Genomic DNA, 26,382 nt, shown 5'->3' on the forward strand with positions numbered 1-26,382 from the left:
AGGAGGGAAAAATGGTTTCATGAGATGAGTCTTGGGCCCCCCCTGCTGTGTGCAGCCTTGAAACTTTGTGCCCTGCTTCCCAGCAGCTCTGGCTGGCCATGGCTAAAAGGGGTCAATGTACAGCTCAGACCATTGCTTCAGGGGGTACGAGCCCCAAGCCTTGGCAGTTGCCACATGGTGTTGGGCCTGTGAGTGCACAGAAGTCAATAACTGAGGTTTGGGAACCTCCACCTAGATTTCAGAAGATGTATGGAAATGCCTGGATTTCCAGGCAGAGGTGTGCTGCAGGGGTGGAGCCCTCATGGAGGCTCTCTGCTAGTGCTCACACAGAGGCCCCACTGGGGCACTGCCTAGTGGAGCTGTGAGAAGAGGGCCACTGCCCACCAGACCCCAGAATGGTAGATCCACCGACAGCTTGCACCTTGTGCCTGGAAAAGCCACAGACACTCAATGCCAGCTTGTGAAAGCAGCCAGGAGTGGAGCTGTACCTTGCAAAGCCACAGGAGTGGAGCTGCCCAAGGCCGTGGGAGCCCACCTCTTGCATCAGCATGACCTGGATATGAGACATGGAGTCAAAGGAGATCATTTTGGAGCTTTAAGATTTGGCTACCCTGCTAGATTTTGGGCTTGCATGGGGCCTATAGCCTCTTTGTTTTGGCCAATTTCTTCCATTTGGAATAGGTGTATTTACCCAATGCCTGTACCCCCATTGTATCTAGGAAGTAACCAACTTGCTTTTGATATTACAGGTTCATAAGCAGAAGGGACTTGCCTTGTCTCAGATGAGACTTTGGACTTGGACTTTTGAGTTAATGCTGGAATGAGTTAAGACTTTGGGGGACTGTTAGGAAGACATGATTGTGTTTTGAAATGTGAGGACGTGAGATTTTGGAGGAGCCAGGGGCAGTCCCCACCCAAATCTCATCTTGAATTATAGTTCCCATAATCCCCACATGTCACGGGAATTACCTCCGATGGGAGGTCATTGAATCATGGGAGCAGTTACCCTCATGCTGTTCTCATGATAGTGAGTTCTCACAAGATCTGATTTTTTTTTTTTTTTTTTTTTTTTTTGAGACAGAGTCTTGCTCGGTCGCCCAGGCTGGAGTGCAGTGGCATGATCTAAGCTCACTGCAACCTCCATCCCTCGGGTTCCAGTGATTCTCCTGCCTCAGCCTCTTGAGTAGCCGGGATTACAGGTGCTTGCCACCATGCTTGGCTAATTTTTTTTTTTTTTTTTGTATTTTACAGACGGGGTTTCACTATGTTGGCTAGGCTGGTCTTGAACTCCTGACCTCAGGTGATCTGCCTGCCTTGGCCTCCCAAAGTGCTGGGATTATAGGCATGAGCCACTGCGCCCGGCTGATCTGATGGTTTCATAAGGCTTTTCCCCCTTTTGCTCAGCACTTCTCCTTGATGCTGCCATGTGAAGAAGGACATGTTTGCTTCCCCTTCCACCATGATTGTAAGTTTCCTGAGGCCTCCCCAGCCATGCTGAACTGTGAGTCAATTAAACCTCTTTCCTTTATAAATTATCCAGTTTTGGGCATATCTTTATTAGTAGAATGAGAACAGACTAACACAACCCTTAAAGGAGACTGACGGAGAGGATTCTTCTTGGATCCCAGCACTTCCTCTGAATGCTACTGACATTCTCCTTGAGGACTTTAAACTGGGAGATAGAAAACAGATTCCATGGCTCAGCAGCCTGAAAGCAGGGAGGGAGCCAAGCTATAGATGATGTGGGCAGCCTCCCCTGAGGCCAGGTGTGGCCGAACCTGGGCACTGCTGCCACCCACCCCACCAGGGCCAAGTCCTGTCCTTGGAGAGCCAAGCCTCAATCACTGCTAGCCTCAAGTGTCCCCAAGCCACAGTGACTAGGGGGACTCAGGGAACAGTTCCCAGTCTGCCCTACTTCTCTTACCTTTACCCCTCATACCTCCAAAGTAGACCACGTTCATGAGATCCAAAGCCAGACTCCCAGAGAGCCCTCATTCTCGTTTGTCAGTGTGGTCCCACAAACTTATTGAGCAGAAATTCCTTTCAGTATCTTGCATGTGAACAGCCCCCTTTTGTAGACTCTCACAGCTGTGCAGGCTTCACCTGTGTTTGTGTTCTGTTGGTTCAGTCATGAGCAGAATTGGGGAAGGAATCAGGCACACCTACCTCAGTACTAATTTTTTTTGGCTGTCTTTTCCCAAAATGTCATAGATCAGTTATAGATAACAGAAGAGTAACTGTACAGGAAAACTGTCACTTTGGGCTGTCTGTGCTGCTTAAATGGGAAGGCAGCTGCATCTTTGATCCCAATTTTTAAATTTCTTCTTACTGTAACTATGAGGTAAAGGAGCTGGCACATCAAACATTTTCACCTGCAACAAATAGGAATCGTTTTCTTACGCACCGAATTGAGAACTTTGGAATGAGTGGCTCTATTTTTTCTTTTTTCTCCCCCTTGTCTGTTCTCCACATCCCATTCATTCTTTTTTATTTATTTTATTTTTTTTGAGACCGAGTTTTGCTCTTGTTGCCCAGGCTGGAGTGCAATGGCAATCTCGGCTCACTGCAACTTCCACCTCCCAGGTTCAAGTGATTCTCCTGCCTCAGCCCCCCAAGTAGCTGGGATTACAGGCACCTGCCACCATGCCCAGCTAATTTTTTGCATTTTTAGTAGAGATGGGGTTTCACCATGTTGGCCATGCTGGTCTCGAACTCCTGACCTCAGGTGATTCCACCCGCCTCAGCCTCCCAAAGTGCTGGGATTACAGGCATGAGCCACCGCGCCCAGCCTCATTCTTTTACATTTCTCTTTATGTGAATAATCTGCCCTTTGGTTTCGTTCTTTACTCAAGAGCCATGCTGACATCCAAGCTTCCACATCTTAGGAGGCATCTCATATTGCGTTTCATGAACTAATCCATTCATCAAATGTTGAGTAAAGGCCTGTAATGTGCCTGGCCTTCTTTTAGGAGCTGGACAGAATAAAGTTCCTGATCTCATGGAATTTACATCATATCTCATGAAGCTTACGTTCTAGTAAAAGAAATAGATAATAAATAAATATACGTCAGTGGTACCAATGCCAAGAAGAAAAGAAAGCCAGGGTACAAGGCAACAAATGGTAGCATGAAATTCCCTTTCAGGCCCTCTTTCTTCTTCAGCATATCCTTAAAATCTGTGGGGAAAGAGTGCTGGACAATCCTGGCTACACAATCATACTTCAGCAGGACTCCCCAATAATTGTGAAAGGGATGTAGGTATGTTTGTCCATGAACTTCCCTAGTAATATAAGACCACTCGGTGTATTATGAAATCCTCTGAGTCTCTCAAATGTGTGACTCTCCAATCCTAAAATCCTCATCTATAAAATAAAAATGACTGCATCCCAGGGTTATTGTGAAGATTCAATAAGCCAGTGTCTAAAAAGGGCCAGGCAGACAGTCAGCAGTAACCATGTGCTGGCTTTTCTTTCCCCATTTCTCCCTTCCCCTTTCCCGGACTCTTACCTTGATAAAAACAGCCTTTTCCCCAAGCCATACACATGATCTGCCTTATGAAGGAACAGTTAGAAGGCAGACTAATTTTTCTTTATTATAAAATTTCCTTAATCCCAGAGAGCCTCAGTATCTTCAGATAACTTGGCGTGACTAAAAAAAAATTCTTACTGGGTTCATCTAGAGTCTGAGTGGCCTTAGGCAGGTGCTATTATGTAGAGGAAGGTTCATGAAACTGGCATGAAGGAATGAAGGCATTGACTTATAAATATCCTAACATGTGAGCAGATGAGAAAGAGACTTTAGACCTGCTTGGGAGTTGGAAGTTGACTACCACATCTCTCTCCAACACATCATAACCAGGATAAATATGGAAACTTATTTAAAAATCTAAATCTCATTTCCTCCCATTGCCCTCAATGGTACCATATTAATAAAGAAAATAAATTCCCTGGTGAGTAATATTTTTTATGTTATGAGAAACATTAATATTGACAACAAAAAAAATGTAGCTTCCTTACCCTGACAGTTGAAATCCAGGTTAACTTAGCCCCCTTATAAGGCTCTTGTTTTTTCATTATACGACAGATCAAAACCAAACTCATTACCCTTTCACCAGATCATCCCCTTTCCGGCCTCTTCTTTTGGTGTACACAAAAAAAGCTCTCTGTTAGAATAGGAGAACACATCCCTTTGACCCTGATCAAGATGTTTAGCTTCTCAGTGTCTTGGGCTCAGGCCAGATGAACTCCAAGGGAGTTCCTATACATCTCCTGAACTTTTCCTATGAAAGTATTCTTCCCCTATTCTTCCTTCCTTCATCCATTTCTACTTCCTCTCGGGTCATAATCCACACCTGCAATATCGGATTGCCCCAGTTCAGCAGGGTCTTCTTCCATTGTTCCAACAGCTCCAGGAATGTGTTTGTGGTGAATCTCCTGTATAGCTGGGCAATCTTTCCTCATACAGCCTCTCCAATGAGCAAGGACAAGCACATACCACACTGTATATTTGCACTCTTTGTTAAACAGATACAGCTTTTAAGTCCTCATTCATCCCAGCCTCCAGAGAGAGGGTAAGGACAAGGACTCTCAGTAGTGCGAGAGGAGATTTAGGACCCACCTTAGGAAAATTGTGAAAAATACAAAAAGCTGGTAGTCATTTTCCAAGTAGACCTAGATGACTAAAGATTTGATATATCACCTGTCTGACCCTCCATTTTTATATGCACAGAGTTGGAATGCTGTAAATTTTCTATTTTGCACTTTTATTAATGAGAGCCCTGGCCTCATAAAGAAACACACCACAGTCCAGGCCTGCTGGCTAGGAGCACTGTGGAGCAGAGTATTCTTTGGGCTCCAACTACTCACTACTTAGCCAACCTAACTGGCCCCCTGTTCTCACTGTTTCTCACATTCCACTGCTCATCTGGTTGTAAAGTATACTTTTCTCCCCATCTCCGCCTTACCATTGCATCACATTAGAAAAGCATCCTTTCACTTCTGTGCAAGGCTCTATAATGAAAAGAAATAATGAAAAGGTACTTCTCATGATGGAAAATTCCACGTTATCCAGAGATATGAATAAGGAGAAAAGACAGCTGTCAGCGAGCATCCTTTGAGCCTAACTGAATCCATGTTACAAACCATTTGTGATGGTGCCAAAAGGAACCAGAACATTGCAAAGGATGCAACATGTAATACAGAGTGGTTCCCCCGACTTTGCTTTGATTGAAATGTAAAGATTCAAAAAAATTCTGGGGAACTGAAATAAGATTGACAACTTTTAATTTTTCAAATAAGACCATTAAAAAACAAAGGCTACCCTCTATTATGGCAATTTCATTTAAAAAGGATGTTTTAGTGGTATGCCCATACAAGGTAATATTTTATTGAGATATAAAAATAGTAAAGTTCTGACACATGCTACAACATGGATGAACCTTGAAAACATTAAGCTACATGAAATTTAGCCAGACACAAAAGGACAAATACCATATGATCCACTTACATGAAGCATGTAAAGGAGGCAAATGCATAGAGACTGGAAGTAGCTGAGAGGTTACCTGGGGTCGGGGGAGTGGGGAATAGGGAGTTATTGCTTAATGGGCACAGAGTGTGTTTGGAGTGATAAGAAATTTTTGAAATAGATAGTGGTAATGGTTGTACAACATTGTGAGTGTAGCTCCACATAATACAATGCCAGTGGATTGTATATTAAAAATGGTTTAAATGGTCAAAACCGGAAGGCATTTTAACACACACAGTCAAAAGCACAGAGGTTCACCCACGGATGCTTTCATTGAGGTAGCGGAAAAGACAGGTGCAGTTCCAGGTGAGTTTGTCAGCTGAGCTGTGAAAGAGAGAGTTCTGGCTCATCTGCTGAGAATGAAAGGGTCTTGGCATTAGAATCTTATTTCTTCTGACAACAGCTCTCTACTTCTTTGTTCAGCCTTTAATGTTCTCCATGATCTGGTCCTGGGCTTACTTCACCAATACACTCACTACAATGAAGCCTTCACATCAATCAAGCCTGGGAGCACACCCAGCTCTCTGCCACCTCCATCTCCTTAGTCGGGCTGTTGTTCCTTTTCCTTGGTTCAGCCACCTCCTTCCCATCTTCAAGGCCAGCTCAAGAACCGTCTCTATGTGGAGAAGATCCTTTCTCCCTAATTAGCCTTCATCCTCCTCACTGCCTCCCCAGCCTTCACCACCAACAGCATTTGAGATGCCACTCCCCACTAGCCCTTACCCACAGCAGTGGGCCGGTTATGGCTTTCCATTGGTTAATCCCAGGCAGACGCCTTCTCATATGCTTATTTGGCATATGCTTCCCTAAACAAGTGCTAAAGGTCTTATAAGTACTCAGTGGACACCCACCTCGGCCTCCCAAAGTGCTGGGATTACAGGCATGAGCCACCACTCCACCCTCCAATTATTTCTTAGGATGAATTCCTGGAAGTAGAGCTTATAGGTCAATGGTAAGAACCTGTTTGTAATATGCTTTTTAAATGAAATATGGATGATAAAACAGATTTAGGGTACATGCTAATTTTTCAGTACTTCGATGTGCTCAAAAAAATTTTAACCAGTTAAAACTCCAACTTTTTAAAAATAAATTCAAAGAATTTAAATAGATGTTTTTCCACATTCCATCCACTTCAAACTATGAAAACATGTAAAAAGCACAGAAATCTAACATTGATTTGGGAGACAAGACATATCCTAATTTCAAAAAAATTTTTATTAGTTCTTTAATCAAATGAGAAAAAAGGTTAAGCAGAAAAAGATGAACCCACATTTGTAAAAAGCGATTTCCTCCAAATTTTGAAGAAAAAAAATTTTATTCTAAGAAATACATATTCATTATAGAAAATTTGGAAAATACAGAGAATAGAGAAAATGTGAATTTCCCAGAATCCAACAATACACAGATAACCTTACAGTTTTACTATTTTCTATATACATGTGTGTTTTTAAACAATTTGCTCTTTTCTTCTTCCCCACCCTACCTCCCAAAAAAGTGGGGAAGGCAGCTCCTGGTGGGCCACACCTGAGCCTGCCTCTCCACCATTCCATCCTCACCACCGGCCTCCCTTCCTCTGAGCTACGGCCCGTTTCCTCGCTTACGTCCCAGACTTTTCTATAAACACACAATCCACCCCATGGCATGCCAAGGCTGCTCTGCTCCCACAATTGCCAATGCCCAGCGAAACAGGAGGACTCAAAGTCAACTGCCAAGCTACCTTCTTCACTCCAGAGCCAGGCTCCAGGGAACACTGAAGATTTATCTCAGCTGACCAACAACGGAGCAGTAACTAATACCTCTTAAAATGTATATAGCATTTTAAAGTTTAAAAAGTCCTCCCACACACATTTAATCTTCACAAAACCCTCAGAGGCAAACAGCACAGATATTCCCATTTAACAGAAAAGGAAACCGAGGCACAGAGGGGTTGGGTGAAAAGCCAAACTAGTGAATGGTAGAGCTTGGCTGTGGACCCATAAATTGACTCCAAGTTCAGAGCTCTTTAACATAGCCATTATTAGCAAACTATTTTTAATCTGACCACTGGAAATCAAGAGTCAGAAGGATCTTTAATAAATCCTCTAATCTAGTAGCCTTTTAGTAGTCACATGTAAGGAACATAAGGCCCGGAAAAACTAGATGACTGACCAAAGTCGCCAGCTAGTAAGTGACGAAGTAGGTCTGAAGGCACAATCTTCAGACTCCCAGGCCAGTGCTCACTCCGGTCGTCCCTAGAGAGAGAGAGATGGTCTGTAATAGGTGGTCTCTCATCCGGTGTCTTCTGCTTAGCCAAATGTCAATCAGGAATTAAAATCCTAAAAGTGTAGAACGTTAGAGCCAGAAAAGACCTTAAGGACCACTCAGGCAAGGCCCTGGCTTCACAGATGAGGAATGTGAATCCAAGCCCCTGATGTTCCATTCTGTGTATCTTGCACCCATCATGTTACTTCGCTTCCCAACAGAGTCAGAAATTAAATCTGGCCAAAGACGTTTACTTCCTTCTTTGACACTCAGTGTCTCTTTGACACTCAGTATGAGGCAGGCCACAGATCAGCAAAGTGAAAGTGAAATTAAACAGGATTTGACATTCAGAAGATACCTGGTTGGTAACAGATTTACCCACCATGACTGTATCACAAAATAACCAACTTCCGCTGAGTTCCAAGGAGGCTCCCAGACTCTGCCTCTGTCCTTCACCTCCCCTCCCCAGCGAGCCAGAGAGGGTCTATTGAAATGTGTCCCTGGTTTAGGAAAGGGTGCCCACGGTCCTCCAGAAGTCACATGGCCCTACAATTTGTGAAAATGTAGCAATACTCTGGCCAAAAGCTTCTACTCCGCGAGTCAACCAGGAGAACCTCCCCAGGCTGTCCCTCCTCCTAAGGTCACTATCTTGGCACCATCGAAATCCGCACGTGACTGTCCATCACCTTGATTCTTCGGCAGTTCCTTGGTCCCGTGGCTAGCCTTATCTCTCCAGTGAGACGGGAAGCCCTTTGAGGGAAAGGGACCACTTCCCCTATTGAACAGCTACTACGTGCCAGACAATGCGCTTGGCAGGGTAAGACATGGCTCCTACCTTCAAGAAACTTACAGAAGGATAAGCAAAACCATGTGCAAAAAAGTAAGCGCAGTCACGTAGGTGTAAACAGGAAGCCAAGGAGCCCAGAAGAGGGGCATCTACTGGCGGGGTGGGGTAGCTTCCCGGTCTTAAAAGGCAAAAGAAGGCGGGAGGGCAAGCCAGGCAGGAACGCCAGCGTCAAGGAGAGAAGCGCTTGGTTTACAGGAGATAAAAACAGTTCGAAGTTGCTGGAACATCAAGCGCAAGGCAGGGAGCGGTGGGAGTTCAGGCTGGAGCGGTAGGGCCTAGCAAGGTGGCCACAGGCACGAGCCCGCGTAATTCCCAGCGGCTGGGTACAGGGAGGGCCGCTTACGCAATTCGCAAGTGAACGAATTTGGGCGCCCATGGCGAGGCTCTGTCAATGACGGTCGGTGGTGGCGCCGCCAGCCCCCCGCCCCCGTGCACCTGTGCGCCTTCGCAGCTGCCAAAGCAAACGCAGGCTCCCCGACTTCGCCAGATTTTCAAAGCGGGCTGCGAGCCCCGGGCCACTGCCACGGCCACGGCCGCCCCGGGCCCCCGCCCCCGGACCCCTCGTTTATGCGCTCGGGTTACAGCGCCTGTTGACGCACTGTGGCGGCCGCCTGCGCGCCAGCGGGGCCCGGCGGTTTTCTCTGCAGTCGCCACCAGGTTTTCCCGAAGAAGAGTCCCTCCCGACCTGGGGCTGGGGAGGCTGGGGGCGGTGAAGGCTGCTTCGGCCCGGCTGGCCCCAGGCGGGGCACGGCGGCGGGGAAGGGGCCGGGGCCGCCGGGGCTTGCGCGAGGCGCAGTACGGGAATCTGTCCCCCCCGGGACAGCGCGGCGGGAAACAAACAGGACGAGCTCCCTCCTCTCCGCGCCCGCACCCCCAGGCGCCAGGGGTGGCAGCGGCCTCAGGGGTCGAGGGAGGCGGCTCGGGCTCCCCGCGCTGCCAGGCTCAGGCTTGGGCTGGGGCTGGGGCCGGGGCCGCGGCAGGCACCCGCGGCGGGGGCGCAAGTGGCGCCCGGGAGCGGCTCGGGGCAGGGGCGCGCTCGGCCGGGGCGCTTGGTGGCCCCGGGCCCGTGCACCGGCGCCCAGACCGCTGTCATTACCTGGCCAGTGTAGTTTTCCCGGAGCCCGGGAGGCCTCGCAGGAGGTAGAGGTGTTTCCTAAAGCTGTGGCGGCGCGGAGGTGTCCCCCGCGGGGGCGGCCGGGGCGGCCGCTGCCGCTGCTGCTGCTGCTGCTGCTGGAGGCTCAGCCTCCCAAAAGATTGAAGGAAACTGTCCTCCATGGGCAGGAGGGCTGGCTGCGAGAGCCCCGGGTTCCCTTTCCTGAAGTCACGGTCTTGGCCAAAGCTGTTGTTTTTGTGACTCTCCGGCCATGTGATGGATAGAGGGGCGGGCGCTGGGAGCCCAGCCCCTCCTTTCCACCCGCCGGAACCGTGCTGCGTGGGAGGGGGCGTCCCTACCTGGAAAGCTGGGGACGCTGGGAGCCTCACAGCCCGGAAAACAAGGGTGATGCACCCACTCCCACCTCGACCCCTGCTCCGCCTCCTGGTGCCCTTTGCCCTGAGGCAGCGGAGGGGAGGGGCCCCGTCTAGTGGGTCTCTGGGACACTTCCCCGGCCTGGCTTCCAGGCCTCCTGCCACAGCCCTCCCCAACCCCAGCCCCGACCTGCCTAGACCCTGAAAGTGAAATCATTTTAGCTGATGATTAATGAGCTGCCCGGCATTGTAAATGGCAACAGTAAAGGCCATTGTCTCCCCCGATTTGTGAGCACCAACATCTGGCTGGCGTCCCAAGGGCTATCACCACTCTCCCAGGGCTTGTATCTTTTCTTGTTTCATCTTTAGCAGCCTGCCAAAAATATTATTAGAAAGCTTTGTTGCCGCTACATAACTTTAAATCTCTCCTTCCTCAGAAAAAGCACCCATAAAACTCAGATTGATTTATGAACAGTAGCATAAGGGCTACCGCCCAGGTACCTGCCCTGTTGCCGCCTGAGAAGTGGGGGCTTCTTGGAGAACTCTTTCAGATCCCCGGGGAAAGTGGCAGAGTCTACCGAAACCATTTATAGAGAAGTATCCAGACTGAAGTTCTCAGTTCCAGGAACTAGGGAGCACCCATTGGTTGATCACCACAGTGACTCTCCAACAGTTCACCCTCAAGAGCGTGACAGAGTGATCCTGTTTTCTGAACCAAAATTCACCATGCCTGCCTGAAAGAAACAACATTCAAAATTGACACCATCCTGGGAAATGCAGAATATATGGTGGCTTTGGCTATAATAATTATTGTAAAGTAATAAATTCTATTTCTGGCAGCTAAGATACTAAAATTGTGAAAAGGAACTATGAAAAAAGTGTGATTTCCTTCTAAAACAAAATCCAGAGATTTCACAGTTAGCTTTTAGGAAGGGACTATCCAAGTGGGGAGGGGCTCTGTGCTGAGAACTTCCCCTTCCCCTTGGGATTTCCCTCTAGGGATGGGTTAGGGCGGAGTGGGAGATGAGCTGCTCTCCCTTGAAAATCCATTCCCAGTGTGGAGGAAGAATACTTTCTTCATTCTTCTCAGCACTGCTAAGAAACAATGAAATTTCAAAGACCTCTAAATATTAGGAGGGAACCCATAAGGAACAGAAAATATACATGAATCGTAAAAACAGTGACACAATCTCTGTATCCTATCATAATTTGCCCAGCCTCACATGCTACCTTTTTCATTTTAACCTGCACTGGCTAATATGGGGGCCACTGGTCACATGTGGCTAGTGAGCACTTGGAATGTGGCTACTGCAAACACGCTGTGCCTGGGCCCGGTGCAGTGGCTCACACCTGTAGTCCCAGCACTTTGGGAGGCCAAGGCAGGAGGATCACTTGAGGCTAGGAGTTTGAGACCAGCCTGGGCAACATAGTGAGACCCTGTATCTACCAAAAATTCAAAAATTAGCCAGGTTGTGGTGGTGTGTGCCTGTAGTCCTAGCTCCTTGGGGGGCTGAAGTGGGAGGATCACTTGAGCCAGGGAGTTTGAGACTGCAGTGAGCTATGATGGTAACACTGTACTCGAGCCTGGATAACAGAGCAAGACCCTGTCTCCTAAAAAACACAAAGTAAAATTTAAAAAATACACACTGAATTTTGAAGACTCAGTATGAAAAAAGAAATATTAAAATTTTTTTTATATTGGTTATATGTTGAAATGGTGTGCTGGGTATATTGGGTTAATATATTATTAGAATTAATTTCATTTATTTTTATCTTCCATTGTGGCTCCTAGAGAGTTTAAGTTACATACGTAGCCGGCATTATATTCCTACTGGACAGGGCTGCATAAGCATCCGTCCACTTCCATTCCCTCTGTTAAGAGGTCCCAGGCAGCAGCTGCAGGAAGACAACGCAGCTTTCTGGGTAGGGGTTTCAGCACAGGGCTTGTGGCAAGTAGAGCTATCTAACAGATGCCAGGAAACATGAGTGTGCTCCTTAGGAGAGGGGGCTGAGCTCAGAGCTTTGGAAATCCTTTCCCCTATGAGGAGATAAAGAAGAGAGAAGACAGCTGAGGAAGGGGTCCTGAGGACACCGGCATTTAAGGACTGTGACCTCAAGTGGATCTAGCAGAGGAGAGGACAATTGAATGACCAACAATTAAACAGAACACTGAAAGATGCAGGGAAGCCCAGGGAGGGAGTTTCAAGGAGGATCACATGGTCAGCAGTACCTGGAGACGGTCCTACACACTTTCCTTTCACTTTTCTTTAGTTGACATTTAACTAGTCAACAAGTTCTATTTTCCCCAATGTATTCCTCAAAACCACAGTTTAAAGTAAACTTTGGGTATCTGTTTCCTCTCACTAGAGGAAGTGAGAGGGCAGGGGTAGTGTCTTATTTATCCTTGTCAGCCCAGGCTGTAACACAGTATCAGCCTGATATTCAGAAGGTGCTTGATAATTGTATATGAACCTCAACTATTTTCTTAAAAGATAATCCTGAGTTTGGGATTTATTAAAACTTAAGACTGAACAGGCCAGGTGCGGTGGCTCACGCCTGTAATCCCAGCACTTTGGGAGACCAAGGCAGGCAGATCACCTGAGGTCGAGAGTTCGAGACCAGCCTGACCAACATGGAGAAACCCTGTCTCTACTGAAAATACAAAATTAGCCAGGCGTGGTGGCATATTCCTGTAATCCCAGCTACTCAGAAGGCTGAGGCAGGAGAATTGCTTGAACTCGGGAGGCAGAGGTTGCGGTGAACCGAGATCGCGCTATTGCACTCCAGCCTGGGTAACAAGAGTGAAACTCCGTCTCAAAAATAAATAAATAAATAAACAAATAAATAGATAAAAATAAGGCTGAACAAGATCGTGCTAATGTAAGGGAGTAACATAAACAGAGCCAGCACGATCTCACTTTGCTGCACTAGAAACCATTACTATCATGGACATAAAGAAAATAACCTTATAAACACCATTTTTGGCAAATGAAGAAACATTGAAACTTTTCTGTAACTATCACTGTTTAACAAGATGTGGAAAAGTAAGAAGGTGTGAAGGAAGAGCTAGTGGAAACCAGGAATGTAACCCTCAAACCTAGAGCTCCAAATAACCCTGGACTTGGAATGCTTAGCAATCCATCAGTGGCCGGGCATGGTGGCTCAGGTCTGTAATCCCAGAACCTTGGAAGGCTATGGCAGGAGGATCACTTGAGGTCAGGAGTTTGAGACCAGCCTGGGCAACACAGCAAGACTACTGTATTAGTCAGGGTTCTCTAGAGGGACAGAACTGATAGGATGGATGGATAGATAGATAGATAGATAGGAGATATATATGGAGTTTATTAGGTAGTATTAAGTCACACAATCACAAGGTCCCACAATAGGCCATCTGTAAGCTGAGGAGCAAGGAAGCCAGTCTGAGTCCCAAAGCTGAAGAACTTGGGTCTGATGTTCGAGGATGGGAAGCATCCAGTGTGGGAGAAAGATGTAGGCTGGGAGGCTAAGCCAGTCTAGCCTTTTCACATTTTTCTGCCTGCTTTATATACTGGCCATGTTGGTAGCTGATTAGATGGTGCTTACCCAGATTAAGGGTGAGTCTGCCTTTCCCAGCCCACTGACTCAGATGTTAATCTCCAGGATCAATTCTTTGCATCCTTCAATCCAATCAAGTTGACACTCAGTATTAACCATCACAACCCCATCTCTATTTTTAAAAGTTAAAAATTAGGCATTGTGGCACACATCTGTGATCCCAGACTGGGGAGGCTGAGATGGGAGGATCACTTGAGCTCAGGAGTTCCAGGCTGCAGTGAGCTATGACTGCACCACTGCACTCCAGCCTGGACAACAGGGCAAGACACTGTATAAACAAACAAACAAACAAACAAACAAAAACTATCAGCCTCAGGTTCTCCTGCCCAGGGATGCCAAAATAGCAGAAAGTCTGAAACCAAGATGAAGCTTCCAACATAGTGTAACCAAAGACCTTTTAACATAATAGAATCTTGATAAATATTATAGTAGGAGCTTTCCCAAGTCTCTCTAGTACTATGTCCAGAAAAACTTTTTTTCTGATTTTTAAAAATTCACTCAAAAATGTAAATTAGTTTTATATACATACTTATTCATCTTGTTACATATATATAAGCGATGTATGAATTGAGAGGACAGGAAAGAAATCTACCTTTGCCCGCTTAGCCATTTCTATGATGGGCTTCTGATCTGTTTAGGACCTTCTGCCAGATTCAGATGGAAATGTAGGATCCAGCCAGTCAGAGGGGGACTTTGTCTCCCCCTCCCCCAACACTGCCTCTTTCCTGGCTCTTCCATCATCCTTCCCCTTGAAGCCTGATGGAGGCTTTGGGAAGCAGGAAGAGGCTAGGGGAAGGGGCACAAGGGAAGAAAAGCAATGGGAAAGATGTCAGCTTAGCCAAATTGGCAGAGGGAAACGTCCAGGGCTCTAATGGCCTTAGATAAGTCTGGATATTTCCAACACAGAAATATTCCCTAGATAAGGCTGATTTTGATTACTCTGCCCCACACTGCTTTCTGCATTCCATCCCTCTTTTTGGTGTCGGACTCCTCCCCAAAGGGGAAGACCGGGTCTCCTATTTCCACAGTACCTATATTTGCCACAGTGTACAGGGACACTCGGTATGAGCTTCAGGGAGGGAGTCTGGGAGGGAGGAGAGGAGCCCAAACCCATTTCTCTACTGCTCCATTCTGGAAATTAGGGTAAGGTCATGAAGGCAGGGGCTGGAGAGAGCTGGGGGCTTTCTGGAACCCAAGTACAAGCCTGGGTGGCTGTTCAGCTGGTATGCATCAGTACAGCATAAAAGTGCTCCACAACCAGTCCTGCCCACACCACCCATTGTCAAATGTTTTGAATACCACTCTTGGGTATCATCATGATGGTGTGGATTCTAATATATTCACTAGAAAGCCACAAATGCTTTGCTGTGGAAGGCCCCTAAGAAAGCAAGAATTTGCCAGATGCCAAGATCCTTCCCCAGCTCTCTATGCTTCAAACCCTAAACTAGTCAGATCTGCCTTGAAACCATCCCATCCTGGGCCAGAGGCAAGTCTAATTTGATAAAGCCTCTAGGAGCCTGCAGAATTCAACAAACACTGAAGATCACTGTGTCTGTCCGGAAGAGACCCACAGTTTAGTGGAGAAAGAAACATAAAACTGTACAAAATGGACATAAGGAAAACACTGAGATAACTTAAATGCAGCACTAAATTCCCAATAAAGATGACAGATTAAACACAAGTATTCGATTTCTACTTCCTCTCTGAAACCCTGCTAGAATGTAAAGGGCTGGTTTGGCTTCTGCTATTTTCTTGTTTAGCGGGAGGGGTTGTTTTGTGACTATTTTTGCTTTAAGCATCAAGAAGAGGGAGAGATCACAGCAACAAAATTTTGGAAACTGGAGAGCAAAAGGCCAAGTGTTAATTGATTCGGCCAAAAAAAAAATCCTCTGATTTATAGACAGCCAAGAAACAACACAAATTACGCAGCATAAACCCTAAATCTCAGAAACTGGAAGGTTTGGAGGTGGGGCTCTACACCAGAAGGGCAGTTGCAAGTCTGTTTAACAAACAAATGTCCATACCCTAAGCAGCTGCCTGCCCGTCCCCAGGCCTAGAGGTTTGCTCCTTCGAGAAGATTAGACAGAAGATCTGGGAGAAGTAGGGTAAGATAAGACCCGGGGCTCTCTTTCTGCAAATGGGGATTAAGTTAATGTCTACATGTTGAATAGTGTGTAGTCACTCCTTAATTTATATTTTGTAAATATGAATTTTCACATTTTAAGTTTATTAAGTACAACTAAACTAAAACTGAATAAAAAATAGTATTAGTAACTTCTAGTATAGTACAAGTCCCACAATCCCTAACCAAAATTGTAGAGGTCAGATATACTTCAGAATTCAGAAAGTGTTTGTTGTTTAAAGGTAATAGTACTGTATATTATCCTATATTCCCAGTGGGGTGTGGCACAGACCTCTGTAGTTCAACACATTAATATGTTTGCAATGAAATATATGAATATACTTTATACATTCCAAGTGGGATAAATAAGGAGTAAAATTAATTGCCTACCTTTTGGGGTCAGGTTTTTTTTTTTTCTTGGCTCGCTGCAATCTCTGCCTCCCATGCTCAAGCGATCATCCCCACCTCAGCCTCCTGAGTAGCTGGGACTACAGGTGCGTGCCACCACACCTGGCTAATTTTTGTATTTTTTGTAAAGATGGGGTTTCACCATGCTGCCCAGACTGGTCTCAAACTCCTGGGCTCAAGTGATCCTCCTGCCTCAGCCTCCCAAAGCGCTGGGATTACAGGCGTGAGCCACAGTGCCCAGCTTGTATTTGGGTCAGGTTTGGCTGCAAACTTAGTTTTAATGTCAAACTTATTTAAAAAACAGACACAGTGGTTGCCAGGGGCTGAGGGGAAGGGGGAAGGGGTAAGGGGGAAGGGGAAAGGAGGAAGGGGGAAGGGGGAAGGGGGAAGGGGAAAGGAGGAAGGGGGAAGGGGGAAGGGGGAAAGGGGAATGGGTCATTGTTTAATGGGTATAGAATTGCAGTTTTGCAAGATGAGAAGAGTTCCAGAGATGGATGCTAGTGATGGTAGCATGAATGTATTTATAACACACTTAAAAGTGGTTAAGATGGTAAATTTTATATTGGTGTATTTTACCACAATGAATACATTTGGAAAAATAACTATTGATTTTCAGAGTTTTTTGGATTTCAGAATTCTAGAAATGGGATCTCAGACCAATACTGGGATATAGGGGCTAACCTTTTAATCCTAATGCAGTTTTAAAAATAAGGTACTCAAGTTTTCTGTGCCTTACTTCCTTCTGTCAAACAAATTAAAGTATGGCATACATCTTCAAATTAGACAATAAAATGTTCAAATTGTTACCTCCTCTGTTGAGTTTTTTTATTATTCAGATAACTTATCAAGAATGGTTGAACAGATTATCCAAACTAATTTTGGTATCCAATGGGTATGTCTCTGGAAAGAATCCCTTGGGTTGGCACTGAGCACTCTGACTTTTCTCCGTGATCATCATCTTCAGCAGTACCATGAAGACAGCAGAACTCAACTACAAGCAAACACAAGCCCAGACAAGACCAGAAAACATGTGACATGAACAGTTTGTTTTCAGGTTCCCAGCCTTTACTTCCTGAATTATGCCACTCCCCTGGCATCCAGGACTTCACAGCTGTCCCCACAGTCCACACTGCTTAGTCCTGCCTCATTCAAGAGCCTGTTCCCTGACATTTCCCAACTCCCTGTCCTTCAGCTGAAACTTGTTCTAGATCCCATTTCCTGAGGATCCAGCTATGTACATTACAAAAAATTAAAAATAAATGCACTAATTCATGCAAATGTGTTAACATGTTTACTGGGCCAATATGTTCCTCTCCTAAACAACACAATTTCTATTTTGCCAGAGAGCATTTCAAAGGCAATGTTTTGGCCGGGCACAATGGCTCACCCCTGTAATCCCAGCATTTTGGGAGGCCGAGTTGGGCAGATCACCTGAGGTCAGGAGTTCAAGACCAGCCTGGCCAACATGGCAAAACCCTGTCTCTAAAATAATAAATACAAAAATTAGCTGGGTGTTGTGGCGGGCTGTAATCCCAGCTACTTAGGAGGCTGAGGTAGGAGAATCGCTTGAACCTGGGAGGTGGAGGTTGCAGTGAGCCACTGTACTCCAGCCTGAGCAACAGAGCAAGATTCCATCTCAAAAAAATAATAATAATAAAAAAGGCTGGGCACAGTGGCTCATGCCTGTAATCCCAGCACTTTGGGAGGCCAAGGCAGGTGAATCACGAGGTCAGGAGTTTCAGACCAGCCTAGCCAACATGGTGAAACCCTGTCTCTACTAAAAATACAAACAAAAAATTAGCTGGGCATGGTGGTGGGCGCCTGTAATCCCAGCTACTTGGGAGGCTGAGGTGGAGAATCGCTTGAACCCAGGAAGGCAGAGATTGCAGTGAGCCGAGATCGCACCACTGCACTCCAGCCTGGGCAACAAGAGCAAGACCCCGTCTCAAAAAAAAAAAAAAGAAAAGAAAAAAAGAAAATCAATGCTTTAATCCAAGGCAGTATTTAGGGGAAGGGAATTCACTCTTATTATGAGTCTGTTATTTTTCAGGCACTAGGCTCCATACTTTGCACAGTTTTTTGTGTTTTGTTTTGTTTGTAGAGATGGAGTCTTGCTCTGTCGTCCAGGCTGGAGTGCAGTGGTGTGATCTCGGCTCACTGCAACCTCCACCTCCCGGGTTCAAGCAATTCTCCTGCCTCAGCCTCCCAAGTAGCTTGGATTACAGGTGTGTGCCACCACATCCAGCTAATTTCTTTCTTTTTTTTTTTTTTTGTATTTTAGTAGAGACAGGGTTTCACCGTGTTGCCCAGGCTGGTCTCGAACTCCTGAGCTCAGGAAATCCGCCCACCTCAGCCTCCCAAAGTGCTAGGATTACAGGCATGAGCCACCATGCCCGGCCAGTTTTTTCATTTAATAACTTTGCAAAGTTATTTCATTTAATCCTCATTTAAAAGATAAAAATTTTACAGATTAAGAAACTGAGACTCTGAGAAGGGTCCTCTGTTTAGGGTCACACACAGCTAGTCAGGAGGAGCCTGAAGATGGGGACCCATCCTCTTCCTATCACCCTGCCCCACTGCCATAAAGGAGTGCCATGACATTAAACACCCTGGCAACCAGCAGGGAGAATATTTGTAAATGGGCACCGACTTGTGGCTCCCAGAGCCAACCAGATTCTCCTATTTCCCTCTTTCTAAATTTCTGTTTACCCCTTGAGACAGACTGGTCAGTACTTAATGCCAAACATAAAACAGGATGCCCTTTCTCAATAAAATAGTAAAAAAATCTGCACATAGCTATAGCACTCATAAAATTCCCTAAAAACAAAAAAATAATAATTAAGGGTAGAATGCTCTGTGAGAAGACCCGACAGTTTAGGATACATGTGGGAGATCATCATGAAAATCAAAATTATGGTTGCAAAATGTCCTTGATAGAAATCTACCAATTTTAGCAGACAGAAAAGACTCCTGAAATTGGCCACAGGAAAATATATCCATGCTTGCTGCATGCTGCTTGTACTGGTGTCTCCTCATGTTGGGGCCATCTAGGGGAACTTCACTCACTATAATCTAACTTTAGTCAGAGGTAGGCTAGAGGCTCATTCAGCCAAGTCCTTGCCCAACATGCTATGGCGTTAAATCAAATCTCTACAACATAAACTCCATGAGGGCAGGGGTGTTTTTACTGCTATATCTTCAGTGTCTGACATGAGGCACCTCAATAAACATTTGCTGAATAATTTTTTTTTGAGGTGGGGTCTCGCTCTGTCACCCAGGCTGGAGTGCAGTGGGGCGATCTCAGCTCACCACAACCTCTGCCTCCCGGGTTCAAGCATTTCTATTGCCTCAGCCTCCCAAGTAGCTGGGATTACAGGCACCTGCCACCACACCTGGCTAATTTTTGTATTTTTAGTAGAAACGGGGTTTTGCCATGTTGGCTAGGCTGGTCTCGAACTCCTGACTTCAGGTGAACTGCCTGCCTCGGCCTCCCAAAGTGCTGGGAGTATAGGCATGAGCCACCAAACCTGGCCACATTTGCTGAATAATTGAATGAATGTCTTCACTTCCTTCCTCTGGAATTCCTCATTGTCTCTTATCTCCTCCTGTACCATATTTATCCCACATTTTTCTAGTGGCCCCTGCAAATCTCTAAACTCCTCTCCCAAATCTTCAGTTCTTTCTCTTCTTTCAGGGGAAGCAGGATTAAAACAAACAAAAAACATTTTTACAGGGTATACATGTATTTCTAGTTGAGAAATGGAAACTAGAATATTCTTAGAAATAAGTTAAAATGAAAAAACATATGGTAAATGCATAGTGCATTCAATTCTTATCAAATGCAGACATATATGCACTGAAATCGTAGCAGCTGTGTTTATTTCATAATTTAGGCATTTGAAAAAAAAATGCAATGTGTTTATTTTAATGTCAGCTTGATAAGTTTAAAACATAACATGAGTTTGTCTATATGTTTTACCTCTTTTCCTAGAGAATCTAATATTTAAATAGAACCTACATCCCTAATTCCCAGCCCTCATCACATACCAACCCAAGAGGGGAAATGTCTCATAAATTGTGTGTTGATAGAATGTTGTAAAATATGTTCTAACCAATAAAGTGGGAAAATAAATTTGGGAGCAACAATCTAAGCTTTGCTGTATTTCAAAAAAGATCTACACTTAAAGGAAATAAAAACATCACATGTATAATAGCACACAAGGTTGCTATGGTGACAAACTTCATTTTTTGTATTTTACTCTCCAGTCGTGCTATAATACATATGAGCTATTACAAACAAATAATGTCAAGATTAACTATTTTATGATCAAACAGAGGTCTCTAGAATAAGTCATACTTACAGTTCAAGGAATTTTCATTTTTCAACCAATCTTCTTCTGTCTTTTCTAGAAATTATAATTAAAATACATAAAATATTAATATTTGGCATTGGAGTTAAGTTTGCACTGTCATTTTACTCATGTAGGGACACTCCTAAAATGACAAAAGAAATATAACAGTGGCTCACGCCTGTAATCCCAGCACTTTGGGAGGCCGAGGTGGGTGGATCACCTGAGCTCAGGAGTTTGAGAACAGCCTGGCTAACATGGCAAAACCCTGTCTCTACTAAAAATACAAAAATTAGCTGGGTGTGGTGGTGCATGCCTGTAGTCCCAGCTACTTGGGAGGCTGAGGCAGGAGAATCGCCTGAACCTGGGAGTCAGAAGTTGTAGCGAGCTGAGATCGCGCCACTGCACTCCAGCCTGGGTGAGAGAGTGTGACTGTCAAAAAAAAAAAAAAAAAAAGAAAGGAAGAAAGAAAGAAAGAAAACACCTATAAATATCTAATATCTATCTATCTATTTATTTATTTAGAGACAGAGTTTTGCTCTGTCGCCCAGGATGGAGTGCAGTGGCACAATGTTGGCTCACTGCAACCTTCGCCTCCTGGGCTCAAGTGATTCTCCTGCCTCAGCCTCCCAGGTAGCTGTGATTACAGGCAAGTGCCACCACACATGGCTAATTTTTTTGTGTTTTTAGTAGAGACAGGGTTTCACTATGTTGGCCAGGCTGGTCTCGAACTCCTGACCTCAAGTGATCCACCCAACTTGGCCTCCCAAAATGCTGGGATTATAGGCATGAGCCACCACGCCTGGCCACAAATGTCAATTTAAACATTTAAAATATTGCTCTGTGTGTCTGTATGTGTGTTTTAAGTGGCAATAATGTCTCCATGGGGAATAAGGAGAAACAAGAAGTTGAGGAAAAATGTATTTGGTTTTATTAAATGGACAGACAAAATGAGTCTACTTTGCCCATAGAGGTGTTTATGAGAACACTTAAGAAATACCTACTGTCTTGAACTATTAGTTCTAGAATGATTTACTAAATTTTGATTTTACTATTCATTTCAAAATGCACCTATTAGCATTGCCTCTGGACACATTTAAATAATAACCAACTAATGTGAACAGAACCCCAGCCACCCCCACTAGGTTAGGTGAAGTACTGGCTTTTCCAGATTTTCTATCATCCTTCTAACCTTCCAAGCCAGTCCTCCTCCAGCTACCTGGAAAATGAACAGCCCTCAGAATAGTGACGTCTATCACTGTGGACCACAGATCACAACAACAGGAAGGTGCTTCCAAGTCAAGTAACTACAAATCTAATTTGTAGCTGTTACTCTCTCATAATGGATAAGACTGAGGGCTGGACAGGAGAAAAGATGTAATGAAGAATAAAGGACTCACCTACAGTGGGCGCCTTAGTCATCCCCAGTGAGTCCTTATACCTGTATATTCCTCCACAAAGTTAGGGAATTAAATGCAACCTTCTCTTTGGGACTAATTGAAAGAAAACATGCCTATATTATCCACTCATCCCCATCCATATATATCCTTTTTCTAATTTAAGGTATGTAGCACTTCTCTCAAGTTTGATAAATTTTTTTTATTCCATAATTTTAAAAATTTTATTGACATAATAATTGTACATATTTATGAGCACAATGTATTTTGATACATGTGTACACTGTGTAATGATCAAATCATGGTAATCAGCATATATATGACTTCAAACATTTATTATTTCTTTGTAGTCAGAACATTCAAAATCCTCTCCTCTAGCTATTTTGAAATATATAATCCATTATTGTTAACTATAGTTAACTATAGTCACCCTGCTGTGCAATGAACACCATAGCTTGTACAATGGAATAATATTCAGCCATAAAAAAGAATGAAATCCTGTCATTTGCAACAACGTGGATGAACCTGGAAGAAATTATGTTAATTGAAATAAGCCAGACACAGAAAAATATATACTGCATGATTTCACTCATATATGAAATCTAAAAAGTTAATCTCACAGAAGTAGAGAATAGAACAGTGGTTTCTATTTGAAAGCCATAAAAATATACCTCCACTGGCCAGGTGTGGTGGCTCATGCCTGTAATCCCAGTACTTTGGGAAGCCAAGCCAGGCAAATCACCTCAGGTCAGGAGTTCGAGACCAGCCTGACCAACATGGAGAAAACCTGTGTCTACTAAAAATACAAAAACTTAGCTGGGTGTGGTGGCACATGCCTGTAATCCCAGCTACTAGGGAGGCTGAGGCAGGAGAATTACTTGAACCCAGGAGGTGGAGGTTGTGGTGAGCCAAGATCATGCCAATGTACTCCAGCCTGGGCAACAAGAGTGAAACTCCGTCTCAAACAACAACAACAACAACAAAAATATATATACACACACACACACACACACACACATATATACCTCCACTGACATCTTCCACTGCAAGTAGATCATCTTTAGTGTCTTCCAGTCAAGGGGAACCACATAGTCATCAGGCAACAAGGATTCTGTGAAAAAAAGAAAGAACTAATCTCTAATGTCACACAGATTTTTACCCTAACTGTGAAGACATGCAAACCTGATCTCTAACTCACTATACCATTAAAAGTCTGGTTTTAAAGATATTTCGCTGATGTCTAAAGCTGGAGTTTGTCTCAGATCTCAATTAGTAAACACTATCCAGACTCCAATACTAGGATTCATTTGAGTTCTTGCCTTATTTGCAAGGCCACTGACCATGAGCTTGGCTTGTCCAATCTATCCAAACAAATCGCTTCATAGCCTCTACTTATGGTTTTCTCTTTATCTCTTTCAAGTACATGCCATTTCCAAATATGAAATTCTTTCCCTCTGTTTTTCTTTCAAGCTACATTCTTTCTCCCTTGTACAAACAGGGCTTATAATGCACTTCCACATGGAAGGCATTCCAGAGAAAACTATAACCTCAAATTCTCTTCTACAATCCTTTTAGCACTATTAATGTCACTCATAAAATATTCATAAGCTTAACAGTTATATTTTCTATATGCACTAATTTTATTTTATGTTAGTTTTGTCTCCCAATTTAGAAGGTAAGCTATTTGATGAATGAGGTCTATTTCCTTTAAAAAGCTTTCTGAAGTTTAATTAACGGATGCTTGATCATTGTTGATTATGACGACATCGCGCACTCAAGGTAAGAGGAGGCATAGAATCTTTTCACAATAGTGTCTTGATGCATTCTGGTGCCCCTCTAAGGCAGTGATTGCTAATCTTTTTGCATCATAGACTCCTCTGAGGAGCTGATAAAATCTACGGACATTCCCCCCCAAAAATAGCACAAAATAACTCCCAAAATTTTACATACAATTTCAGAATATGGACCTTGGACTAAGATCCCAGATCTAAAATGTCTTCAGTTATCACTTAAAGCTCCCGAAAGCAAATGCATTTACTTTGAAAAAAATTGGTATGTTTCTTTGGTGTAAGTAGGCGGGTAGAAAAATTACAACAAATAGGCTGGGCGTGGTGGCTCACGCCTGTAATCCCAGCACTTTGGGAGGCCGAGGTGGGTGGATCACGAGGTCAGGAGTTGGAGACCAGCGTGGCCAAGATGGTGAAACCCCATCTCTATTAAGAATACAAAAAAAAAAAAAAATTAGCCAGGCACAGTGGCGGGTGCCTGTAATCCCACCTACTTGGGAGGCTGAGGCAGGAGACTTGCTTGAACCCGGGAGGCAGAGGTTGCAGTGAGCCAAGATCTCACCACTGCACTCTAGCCTGGGTGGCACAGCGAGACTCCGTCTCAAAAAAAAAATAAAAAAAAAGAAAAAGAAAAATTACAGCAAATAGTCAAGATGTAGTTATTCACAAAGTTTACAAATACGATAAATATGATGCCAGAGCCCCAAGAGCAGGTTGATAATTATGACTCCTTGGCCCTAGGACTTAGTCAATCTTTGGTCTCAGCTGTGGGACCAAATTTATCTGGAACATCAGAAGCTTAGAAGCCAAGCTAAAAAACTCAGGATGACAAGCTTTGAGACGGAGTGGGTCCCTAAGGAACCCTGAGACGTATGGAACAACAGAAGATACAGGAGAACTGCAAAAATTGGAGCTTTGGCCTCTTGAGTCTTACAGCTTCTGTCCCCAAGGAACAGCACTAGAAAATATCAGCTATTGAGTTACAGATAAGGAAAAGCTGGGATAAATATCATAAAGACATTATCTTATATACGCTTATGATTGAAGACAATTTTTTTTTTTTTTGAAAGAGTCTTACTCTATCGCCCAGGCTGGAGTGCAGTGGTGCGATCTCAGCTCACTGCAACCTCCGCCCCCCAGGTTCAAGCAATTATCCTGCCTCAGCCTCCTAACTAGGTTTACAGGCATGTGCCACAATTCCTGGCTAATTTTTGTATTTTTAGTAGAGATAGAGTTTCACCATGTTGGCCAGGCTGGTCCGAACTCCTGACCTCAGGTGATCCACCCGCCTCAGCCTCCCAAAGTCCTGGGATTACAGGCATGAGCCACTGTGGCTGGCCCAAAAAGAAATTTAGTTGGAATATTAAAAAATCATTTTTGCTTGTTTTATTCACATGTAGATTTTTTCGTTTCCAAAAATAACAATCTTTTTTTTTTTTTTTTTTTTTTTTTTTGACAGGGAGACTCGCTCGGTCGCCCAGGCTGGAGTGCAGTGGTGTGATCTCGGCTCACTGCGACCTCTGCCTCCCAGGTTCAAGTGGTTCTCCTGCCTCAGCCTCCTAAGTAGCTAGGATTACAGGCACATGCCACCACACCCGGCTAATTTTTGTATTTTTAGTAGAGGCATGTTTTCGCCATGTTAGCCAGGCTGGTCTCAAACTCCTGACCTCGAGAAATCATCCCACCTCAGCATCCCAAAGTGCTATGATTACAGGTGTGAGCCACCACATCCAAGCCCAAAATAACAACCTTAAGAGCCTGAAGGAACCTTTTAAGTCAACTAGTCAGGCTTCCACCTCATCCCTTCAGTATCCTTTTCAGACTGCCTTTAAAAAGTAAATTCAACTATTTCAGATATCTTTCCTTCATGTAATCTTTGCAATCTGACATTTACTAATGTTGTATTTGGGAGCCATAATAGTGAATGAGAAACGAAAGAGCCACGTGTCAAACAAAATAAAGGCAGAAAGTAGAGTTTCCTTTCTGGTGGCGTGGTGGTTCAGGCCTGTAATCCCAGCACTTTGGGAGGCTGAGGCGGGTAGATCACCTGAGGTCAGGAGTTGGAGACCAACCTGGCCAACATGGTGAAACCCCGTCTCTACTAATAATACAAAAATTAGCTGGGCATGGTGGCGGGCGCCTGTAATCCCAGCTACTCAGGAGGCTGAGGCAGGAGAATTACTTGAACCCAGGAGGTGGAGGTTGCAGTGAGCTGAGATTGCAACATTGCACTCCAACCTGGGCGACAAGGGCGAAACTCCATCTCAAAAAATAAATAAATAAATAAATAAAAATAAAGAAAGTAGTAACGTTTGGCCGGGCGCGGTGGCTCACGCCTGTAATCCCAGCACTTTGGGAGGCCGAGGTGGGTGGATCACGAGGTCAGGAGATCAAGACCATCCTGGCTAACACGGTGAAACCTTGTCTCTACTAAAAATACAAAAAAAAAAAAAGATAAATAAAAAAATAGCCGGGCGTGGTGGCGGGCGCCTGTAGTCCCAGTTACTTGGGAGGCTGAGGCAGGAGAATGGCGTGAACCCGGGAGGTGGAGCTTGCAGTGAGCCGAGATCACGCCACTGCGCTACAGCCTGGGAGACACAGCGATAAATAAAGCAGCCTATCTCTACTGGTTACATAATCCCTTTTTG

The 26,382-nt window shown here is 44.6% G+C and overlaps 2 protein-coding genes and 1 non-coding gene across 14 annotated transcripts in view; all 3 read right to left on the reverse strand.

Moving 5' to 3' along the window:
- N4BP2L1 (NEDD4 binding protein 2 like 1) overlaps window positions 1–12,460 on the reverse strand; it is a 29,867-nt gene extending 17,407 nt beyond the window's left edge. For 2 of the 9 annotated variants that reach the window (XM_054446810.1, XM_054446814.2), the window contains exon 1: window positions 9,707–10,049. In XM_054446810.1, the coding sequence (XP_054302785.1) occupies window positions 9,707–9,885 (179 nt within the window). In that variant the 5' untranslated portion in view covers window positions 9,886–10,049. Of the gene's footprint in view, window positions 1–4; window positions 7,754–9,706 lie in introns of those variants that run through there. The other 7 variants (XM_054446812.2, XM_054446809.2, XM_054446808.2 and 4 more) reach the window with 7 other exon arrangements.
- LOC129011995 (small nucleolar RNA SNORA16B/SNORA16A family) lies at window positions 2,186–2,312 on the reverse strand. The gene has a single exon (XR_008493504.1). It is a non-coding gene; the product is annotated as a small nucleolar RNA SNORA16B/SNORA16A family (small nucleolar RNA).
- A 4,551-nt stretch (window positions 12,461–17,011) lies between the features above and the next one.
- The window catches only part of N4BP2L2 (NEDD4 binding protein 2 like 2), a 100,859-nt gene continuing 91,488 nt past the window's right edge, over window positions 17,012–26,382 (reverse strand). For all 4 annotated transcript variants that reach the window (XM_054446802.2, XM_054446800.2, XM_054446801.2 and 1 more), the window contains exons 8-10: window positions 22,973–23,058; window positions 20,563–20,607; window positions 17,012–17,192 (exon numbers count right to left, since the gene is read on the reverse strand). In XM_054446802.2, the coding sequence (XP_054302777.2) occupies window positions 20,584–20,607; window positions 22,973–23,058 (110 nt within the window). In that variant the 3' untranslated portion in view covers window positions 17,012–17,192; window positions 20,563–20,583. The remainder of the gene's footprint in view (window positions 17,193–20,562; window positions 20,608–22,972; window positions 23,059–26,382) is intronic.

This window comes from Pongo pygmaeus, chromosome 14, assembly GCF_028885625.2.
Source record: "Pongo pygmaeus isolate AG05252 chromosome 14, NHGRI_mPonPyg2-v2.0_pri, whole genome shotgun sequence".
NCBI lineage: Eukaryota > Metazoa > Chordata > Mammalia > Primates > Hominidae > Pongo > Pongo pygmaeus.